This window comes from Parus major, chromosome 3 (genome assembly GCF_001522545.3).
Source record: "Parus major isolate Abel chromosome 3, Parus_major1.1, whole genome shotgun sequence".
In the NCBI taxonomy this organism is placed as follows: Eukaryota; Metazoa; Chordata; class Aves; order Passeriformes; family Paridae; genus Parus; species Parus major.
This window is the reverse complement of record NC_031770.1, coordinates 41,366,321-41,375,703: the sequence shown is the minus strand read 5'-3', so window position 1 is coordinate 41,375,703 and position 9,383 is coordinate 41,366,321. Positions and strand designations below refer to the sequence as shown.

General features: G+C 43.8%; 2 protein-coding genes across 2 annotated transcripts in view; one reads left to right on the top strand and one right to left on the bottom strand.

Moving 5' to 3' along the window:
- The window catches only part of TBP (TATA-box binding protein), a 12,642-nt gene extending 10,288 nt beyond the window's left edge, over positions 1-2,354 (bottom strand). The window contains exon 1 of the mRNA XM_015622477.3: positions 2,262-2,354. The gene's annotated coding sequence lies outside the window, so the exon portion shown is untranslated. The remainder of the gene's footprint in view (positions 1-2,261) is intronic.
- A 137-nt stretch (positions 2,355-2,491) lies between these two features.
- PSMB1 (proteasome 20S subunit beta 1) lies at positions 2,492-8,653 on the top strand. The gene is made up of 6 exons (XM_015622478.3): positions 2,492-2,661; positions 3,880-3,987; positions 4,684-4,765; positions 5,213-5,342; positions 6,915-7,021; positions 8,375-8,653. Exons 1-6 carry the CDS (start codon positions 2,552-2,554, stop codon positions 8,558-8,560), a joined length of 723 nt encoding a protein of 240 aa, XP_015477964.1. The 5' UTR covers positions 2,492-2,551; the 3' UTR covers positions 8,561-8,653.
- The last annotated feature ends 730 nt before the right edge of the window (positions 8,654-9,383 follow it).

The following is a 9,383-nucleotide window of genomic DNA, read 5'->3' as shown; positions in this document are numbered from 1 at the left end:
GAGGGGTGTGACCACATGCACCAGCACAGGCTGGGGGCCGACCCGCTGGGAAGCGGCACTGCGAAGGCCCTGGGTGTCCTGGTGCAAACAGGCTGTCCGTGAGCCAGCAGTGTCCCTGTGGCCAGGAAGGCCAGTGCTATCCTGGGGTGCAATGGGAAGAGCATTGCCAGCAGGTCGATCCTGCCCGCTACTCAGCCCTGGTGAGGCTTGGTCTGCAGTGCTGTGTCCTGTTCCGGGCTCCTCAGGACAGGAGAGACCTGGAGCTCCTGGGGCAGATGCAGCAGAGGGCTACAGAGATGATGAAGGAACTGGAGCATCCAGTTACAAGAGAGGGCTGAGGGACCTGAAACAGCTCATAGAGGGGACCTCATCAACGTGAATAAATATTTAAAGGGTAGGTGTGGCTCATCTTGGTGGTGCCAAGCAATAGCACAAGAGGCCATGGGCAGATACTGCTGTAGGGACGGGAAGTTCCACCTGGATATGAGGAAGAACTTCTTTACTGTGCAAGTGACCGAGCGCTGGAGCAATTGTCCTGAGAGGTTGTGGAATCTCCCTCACTGGACATGTTCAAGAACCATCTGGACACAATTCTGTGTCATGTGCTCTAGGATGCCCCTGTGTCTTGGGTTGCAATACAAGATGTAACCAGAAGTATGTATTCTATTATCATCTGTTAAAACAAGGTGGGGCAGTGTTCTTTATCTCTTCCACAACCCATCCTCTCTCCAGGGTGATATCTTCTGTTAATGGGCCATTGAGTCTCAGTCTATGACTGATAAATTCCATCATCCCATTGTCAGATGCTCCACCCAGGGGGAGGAGTCAAACATTCCTACCTGGATATAATCTGAGACTTGGAACACCTTTCAGTCAGCCTTTCTCCACTGGATTTCCAGAGGAAAACCGGACCCATTTAAACCACCTTCAAAGAGAAGGGACCTTCCGAGGAAAACTACACCCTTCTACAGGATCACTGCTTCAACAGAACCACATCTGTCACTCCAGTAGCCACCATTTAATCAGAGTGCTACCAACAGCCTGACCAACAGGGTGTCAGGTTGTATTCCGACTCTGACAGTGGATTTCTTTTGTACTACTGCATTTTTATTTCAATTTTCGTAGTAAAGAAATGTTATTCCTATTCCCATATCTTTCCCTGAGAGCCCCTAGATTTCAATATTATAATAATTCAGGGAGGGGTTTAACATTTTTCCATTTCAAGGGAGGTTCCTACCTTCCTTAGCAGACACCTGGCTTTTCAAACCAAGACGCCTTGCTTGAACAGAAGGGTTGCCCCAGATGACTCCCTGTGGTCCCTTCCTGTGAAGGGTAGATCTTGTGAATCTGTGGGGGTCCCTGGCAGTGCAGCAGGCCCTCACAGAGGCTGTGGTTCCTCATGTTGGAGCTGTACAGAGCTCTGCACCGCTGTGCTGCCACCTGTGGGTCTCACCGCTGTGTGTGCACGGTGCCCATGGAGACTGCAGCCGCCACAGCTGTGCAACACAAGCAGGGCAACACATTGCTGCTCAGGAGCCCCACACGTGTCCCCCACATCTCACTGGCCCCACCCTCTCCTTCTCCCCTGGTACCACTTTGAGCTTCTATCCCAGCCCTTCCCACTTGTTTCCACTCGTGCCACGGTGCCTGGCACTACACCTCATGGCCCACCTCAAGGCCCTGGTGAGACCCCAGCTGGAGTGCTGTGTCCAGCTCAAGAACCAGACCTGTTGGAGTAGGTCCAATGGAGGACCACCAAGATGCTTGGAGAGATGAAGCACCTCTTGTATGAGGAAAAGCTGAGATGATTTTGGTTATTCAGCCTGGATAAGAGAAGGCTTCAGGGTGACCTACTAGAAAGGTGGAGATTGATTTCAGAAGAGCATGTAGTGACAGGACAAGGAGGAATGGCCTCAAACTGAGAGAGACATGGTTTAGATTAGCTATTAGGAGGAAGTTCTTTGCTGTGAGGGTGGTGCAATACTGGCAAAGGTTGCCCAGTGAAGTTGTGGGTGCCCCATCCCTGGAAGTGTTCAAGGCCAAGCAGGATGGAGCTCTGACCAACTTGGTCTAGTGAAAGGTGTCCCTGTTTGTGACAAGACTAGATGATCTTTAAGGTCCCTTCCAACTCCAGCCACCCGATGATTCTACGAATCCCGACTCTTGTTCGTCACAGCGGTTCTAAAGGTGCTCTTCCCTACAGAGCAGGAGCCGCCCTGCTGCCCACCGGCCCACAGGCGAGGGGTGTGTGATGGCCTCACCACAGCTACTGATCAGCCTCCGTGTTTCCAGGAGCGGGCAGGCAGGTGACAGAGCAGCGCTTGGACAAGAGCCGATGCCGGTGCTGCCCAGGGCCCAGGCACACACCTTGCGGCAGGCGGGGCCCGGGCGGGCTCGGCTCCACAGCGGCCCCGCCGCCTCCCGCCAGGCCAGGGCGCTCGCCGCCCGGCAGAGCGGCCCAGAGGCGGCTGCTCCGCCCTCACAGAGCGGCTCCGCTTCCGCCTCCGGTGCCGCCATTTCGCCGTGAGACAGCAGCGATCGGCCGGCCGCGATGCTGTCCACCTCGGGATACGGATTCGAGCCCTCCCAGCCCGAGTTTGGCTGCGGGCTGGAGGCGCCCGTGCAGCGCCACCGCTTCTCGCCGTACACCTTCAACGGAGGGTGAGGGGCCCGGGCAGGCAGCGGGCGGGACGGGGCACCCGGGGCACGGGAGCCAGGGGTGAGCGGCGCTGGGGCTGCCTCGCCTTACTCCTGCCTCTCCTCGGTGCTTGGTGCGGGTTTATCTCCCCTCACGATCCCCTCTTTGTAGGGAGAGAGCGGCAGCACAGGGAGGAGCTGGGCTCGGGCTTGCCTTGGGCTTGCCTTGAGGCCTTGCAGCCTTTCAGGGTGTTCTTGCCTGTCCGTGTGCCTTTAGGAACGCTCGGGCTCCCTAAACTTCGACTGGTCTTAAACGACGCATCTTTCGTTCGCGCAGGGTTGTTTCTTTGTAGTGGCTTAGGAAGCTCAGGTAATGGTCCTATTACAGAATCACAGAGTTGTTAGAGCTGGACGGAAGCTCTGGAGATCATCCAGTCCAACACCCCTGCCAAGGCAGTGTCACCTCAAGCAGGTGACACCAGAACGTGTCCAGGTGGGTTTTGAATGTCTTCAGAGACGGCGACTCCACGAGCTCCCTGGACAGCCTGTTTCGGTGCTCTGCCACCCTCAATGTAAAGCTGTTCTTCCCCATGCTGAGGTGGAACTTCTTCTGTTTAAGTTTATGGGCATTGCTCTTCACGGTGTTGCTAGTAAACGTGTTACTGGTTTGAATGCCACCTTATTGTTACTGTTAAAGGCAGGTGATGTTTTACACACCTGAGTTGGTGACAAGATCTGGCCGGGTAGGTTTTTTTTCCTACTGATGACTACTGCTTTTTGAAGGGCATTTCTTTGTTACTTAATGGTAGGACGCCTGTGGTGATTACAAATCTAGTTGTTAGGAAGTAATAACACCAGATTTTAAAAGTGATGTTTATTTAAGTGATACTGTTTCTCAGTACATTGCTTGTACTTTGCTTGTTTTAGAAGGATGAGTCATTATCAGGCATATAAAATACCTCGTCCATTGGGTCTGGTTCTTGCCTGGTGCAGAGTCTCTGTTTTACCAAGTTTTTATACAGTTTAAGTTAGGGTAGAAGGACACATGCTTATATTTTCTGAAGTCAGTCTGGTGTCTACTTCCTTCAGTGTTGAGTAGGGATGTTGAGTGGGAAAAATAGCAAGGAATATAAGATGCTTGACAAAACATCTGGGTGTAGAATTACTATCTAGTTTGTTTCTGTGTTGCCTAAAAGATATGTCAAGAGAAGGTCATGATTTATCAATATTCTTCTTTTTAAGCACTGTGCTGGCGATTGCTGGAGAAGACTTTTGTATCGTTGCCTCTGACACACGTCTGAGTGAAGGCTATTCAATTCACTCCCGGGACAGTCCAAAATGCTACAAGCTGTAAGTCCAGATCTGCAAGGATTGAAAAAGATGAAAAATCTTTTGTATTGCTGACCATGTCACCTGCCTCCTGCTTTAAGCAGAATTCTTAGAAGAAGCAGCACAATACCAAAGTAGATTTTGGAGTTGTGGTGACCTTTGCTGTAATGCAAGATGTGATATGGTGTTGTAAATATAGCCAGATTTCTTGTTTCATGCTCCTAAAGTCAGGTGAGAACAGAACATTTTTAGCATGATACAAACCTTAATGTGGGTTTTTTTGGCTGGATAATCAGAAGAATTTTTAGCTTAACTGTAGCAAAACTTAATCCTATGATAACTCATTCTGCTTCATCAGGAGTTCTAGTGATGGTAGGCAAGTTTACCCACTGCTGCCAGTTGTACTGTATGTCTCTAGTTAATTACCTGGCACTTTAGAGAGGTGTTTGTTTTAGGAGAGATAAACCTATCTAGTTCCATGATTGAACTTTCTATGCTCATTTTATGTGTGATCCTGCATACGATAAGTCCTCTCCAAGATGTAGGTTGCAGGTGCCTTTCATACACCACAGATCTGTTACAATATTTTAGACGACTGTTTTTGACAGCACTAGAAAAACTGAAAATATATTTGGTGTTTTCATAATAACCTACTGTGTAAGAATTGCTGTAGTTCATGCTAATTCTGAAATTGCAACAAAATTTTACATTTTTCAGAACAGAACGAACGGTCATTGGATGCACTGGTTTCCATGGCGACTGCCTTACCCTTACTAAAATTATTGAAGCCAGATTAAAGGTAACTACATATCTTACTCTATTGAGAAACTTAGATGGTTAATTTTATACTTGAGACCAATAATATGATATATTTTAAACATAACTTCTGCTTAGTTTTTTTTTCAAGTGTTTGTATCATAACTGTTTTGCTAGTGAAAGATCTGGCAGGGAAAATTGGTGCTGTGCCCTTATTAAGTGTGACACCACAAATTTATAGAATGGAAGAGCTGGAGGGAATATTCTGAGTGAGGCAACACCTATTAATTACAACAAATTTGAAGATATGTTAATCTTTGGCTTGTAAAGAGGCTTTACCTTTTAGACCAGCATGTTCTCACTAATTACGCTGGTTAATTATTTTGCTTAGCATCAGTTCCTCTGTAGTGAGGTTACAGAAAATGTAATTCTGATTGAATGTCAGCTTTAGTGTTTGACTTCCTTCTTGGATGTGCTCTACCACTGGCAGATGTACAAGCATTCCAACAACAAGACCATGACTACAGGGGCTATTGCAGCAATGCTGTCTACGATCCTGTATTCTCGACGTTTCTTTCCCTACTACGTTTACAATATAATTGGTGGACTTGATGAAGAAGGTAAGACTTTTAACAGGAAAAAAGAAACAAAAAACAAAGAGAGGCTGCATTTCTGGGGGTGGATAGCTATACCTTTACATCTCAGGTGTACTGATTGAATAACAAAGTTTTTGTTCCTATTCCTAACACCTGCCTTTAGGCATTGTGGTATTTACACGGGTTAAATACATATTATGTATCTGGCTTGTTTACTAGCTTTTGTTATTCACTTGATTTTTCACTTCTGATGGTCTGAAAGTCTAAAAGCTATGTTATAATTATTTGATTACAAATAACATCTCTAAAGTGAAGTAATTAATACTTTAGACAGGAAAATTTTACAGCTGTTTTGCTGGATTTTTTAATTACATCTTTAAAGTAGATGTCACTAGTAAAATTGTCTATGTTTCACTCAGACCTGTGAGTGTGGTAAAGACTGTTTCATATGAAAACTTACTCGAGAGACAGGTTTCTACAAAGTTATTTCTAAATGTTAAGTATCCCCTAATGAGAATCATGACTACTACACAGAAGCTGTAGTGTAATGTATAGTCCTTCCAGAACTTTCTGGGCTCCTGTCCAGTGATTTGGTTGAGTTGCTGAAGTAGTGTGTTCTCTGGCTTTGAGAAGGAGCTCAGAGGTGGGCTTGTTTGGATAATTTTAGCCATTCCCTGCAGTTTGTTTTTCCCATTAAGTTATATTGCTTTCCCAGTCTTGCTAAGACATGTCTGTGATTTGTGGGATCTGGCAGGGCATTAGTCTGCCCTGCATAATGGTAAATCTCAGATTATAAGGGTGCTGTAGCAGCTGATAAGAATCAGAATGCAAGTTCACTTGCATGGACTAAATTTGAGTCCAGCAAGATTGACTTTTGATTTGGGTGGCTTTCTCAGGTCCTGTGCTCTTCTGCCGAGGGCACTGGCCAGTTAATTGAATTGGGTGCAGCCTGTCTGCACTGAAAGGCTGGGCTTGGCCAGCTGCTACATTCTGTCTGGCATGTCCTCCTCAAACCCCAGGTGTGTCAGAGCTACAGTGTGTCTGTATCTCTGATGTACTCTGATGTACTGGTGTGAGCCAGTAAACTTTGCACCACCTGGTCTGGCTTAAGAGGGAAGTGTGCAAGAGACCAGAGCATCATCCCTGGTTCTGGGAGTGTGATGCAGAGGCATCCAAGCCTGCTTTTTGGAGGTAATTGAAGAAATGTATCATTGAGGAATTATGTCTGAGCTGCTTGTTTGTGTTAGCTTTGGAACCCCTGGGGCTCTTTCTGTAGCACTACACTCTAGCACATTTTTCTGCTTTGATTATTCTACACTTTTTCTGTGGTAGGTACTGTAGGAAACCTCTGTTGAAGCATGGTTGTGGCTTAAATAAAGAAAATAACTTTGGATGTTGTACCAGGCCATATCAAGTCTTCTGTAAATTACTCTTTCTGTGTAATCTGAACGTACTCAGTGTTGTTTGGTAAAGGCTTACTGGGATCTGCAGTGTTCCAGACACTGCTTATCCAGAGAGCTGGTTTTGTTGAAAATGCTTGCCAGTATTGAGCATCTTTCTGAATTGTGATTACATACTAATTTATTGTTTTTCCAGGGAAGGGAGCAGTTTATAGCTTTGATCCAGTGGGCTCCTATGAGAGAGATTCTTTCAGAGCAGGTGGATCAGCAAGTGCCATGCTGCAGCCTTTGCTGGATAACCAGGTAAAATAGCTTGTTGGCTTTTGTTTTGTTTTTTTCTTTATCTCAGTAAACATTTGTAACATTCAAATGAATGTAGCTTTACTTCTGGAGATTACTTTTGAGAGAAGTTTTAAATCTATTATCCAGGTAGGATCTGGTAATCCATACGTTTATAAATTATGTGGCTTAACTTTCTCACAAGAAGTCAAGCTTTTGCTTTGGGATCTGTCCAGGTTTTTAATACATTATTAATAGTGCAGTGCTTGTTTAAAAGACAGAAATGTTTTAATTGGGGAGTTATGTTTATCCTAGAAATTTGGAATTATTTTTTTTTCTGGGTGTTGGGAGTTTTTTATTGGCTGATAACATAAATATGCCTGTTACTTAGTATGAAATAATACCAAAATAAGATGATAGAATTAATACATACATTATATCATTTAATATACCCTTGTTTAAGTCTTCAGTTTTGTACAACTCAGATACCATTTTTCAATAAGAGTGTTTTTTGTATAAGACTACTGGAAACTTATTCAGCTAAATCTGTCTGAAATAATTGAAGAATATTTTCATATTTAGTTGAAGCTGTTAATGATTAAATGGGAGAAATACCAAAGCATGTTGTACTCATTTTAATTTTTTGATGTTAGTGTTGGTATTTAGTCACTTGAACCTGATGTTAACACAACTTTTGTGTTTAGAAAAGTAGTAAGCATTCTTGACTCTTACCAATGAAAAAGGAATAGAATATTTCCTTTTGTTTTTTTTAAAAAAACCAAACTTTATTAACTGAAGGAAATATATTCTGCAAAAACCAAGTTGTCATAAGTAATTTTTTAATGCTTATGGGTTTCAGGCCAAACATGGGACTCTTCTCCTTCACCTGTTCTGATGCTTAAGTTGACACTTATATTTATGAGCTAACTTATACTATTTAGTAGGACCAGAAATGCTCCAATACAGACTTAGTTTTGAAGTCTAGGTATCTTAGGGAATATTTGCTTTTAAGAAATGTTCCTAACTGCAAGTGACCAGAGGAAAAAAGGCTCATGTGCAGTTGTGGTACAAGTTTGTGAAGAATTAGATCAGATCCAAATGTTCATTGTGATCTTGTACATGCCGAAATGAGCAGGAGGAGCTGTGCTGGCTGTATATTGGATCTGTGTATTGGATATTCTGGTTAATTTTCTAAGAGAATTGCTATTGGCAAAGCTCTCAACTGTAAACTGTGTGGAGGAATACTTCTTCAGCTTTGGGGTTTTTGAAACAGGCAAGCCATTTCTTCTTTTTTAATTCATCTAAATCTGTTCATTCTAGTGCAGAGACTGAAATAGTTTTCATAGATGGATAAAATGCATTTTCATCTTTTCTTAGATTGGCTTCAAGAACATGCAAAATGTGGAACATGTACCTCTGACCCTGGAAAAGGCTTTGCAGCTGGTTAAGGATGTCTTCATTTCTGCTGCTGAGAGAGATGTGTACACTGGGGATGCACTCAAGATTTGCATTGTCACAAAAGATGGGATTAAAGAACAAACTGTCCAGTTACGAAAAGACTAATTGGATTTATCTGTCAGCAAGCTATCTGTGATGTACAATTTACCTGTGTTATGAAGACAATTGTCTTATTAAATTTTTTTCCAAGAGGTTCAACTACTGTGGTGCTGAGTATTCTGTGTCTTTGTTAGAAGTTGTGTTTTTTAGAAACCAGAGCAGTTTGTGTAAGGAGCAGCTAAAAGTTTCAAATCGGTTTCCTTCATCTCAATCTATCAATCAGTCTAATTGTAATGCAAGTTTAATCCACTTTCACAATCCCTTATGCTGCAATATGGGGGAGTATTAAAGTTTAGGTTCACAGATTATTCTGATAATTCTTTCAGTTCAGCCTTGGTTTAGCAAGTAAAGCATTTGCTCTGTTCATATTGCCTTCTCTGCACTTCACAGCTTGCTTTTCCTCTCTTCTCCTTTCTTTCTCTGATGTGCTGTCCTGACATTTGACTTTGTGTACTTATTTGCAAAGACTGTATGGGTCATCTGAAACCAGTATCACTGTATTAGAGGGAAGAATGTAAAACGGAATCTTTTATGGTTTAGTCCTGGACTCTGCATCTGGGCTCACCTCTGCCTGTTTGTTTGCTTGATGCCCAGAATTTGAAGCATTGTTCCCTTGTGGCTACTGATGGAAAATAACTCTAGAATGGGGATTCCCGAGTGCCTTTTAACACCTGGGTCCTTTGTTAGCCCTGCTGCTGCTTTTGATTCGTGGGAAATTGCATCAAGTGTAGTTTGTTTGATGTGCTGTATCACCCTCCTGGAAATTGGTTTCAGTATTAGGACCTTCAGAAAAACAGCTGCATCACCAAGGGCAAGATCATTTTTTCTT

What these genes read in the sequence shown, in the direction of transcription:
- PSMB1 (XM_015622478.3), top strand. Translation starts at nt 2,552, where the DNA reads ATGCTGTCCACCTCGGGATACGGATTCGAGCCCTCCCAGCCCGAGTTT. An exon ending in AGTCCAAAATGCTACAAGCT is followed by an intron (nt 3,988 to 4,683) that starts GTAAGTCCAGAT and finishes TACATTTTTCAG; the next exon opens with AACAGAACGAACGGTCATTG. An exon ending in TTATTGAAGCCAGATTAAAG is followed by an intron (nt 4,766 to 5,212) that starts GTAACTACATAT and finishes TACCACTGGCAG; the next exon opens with ATGTACAAGCATTCCAACAA.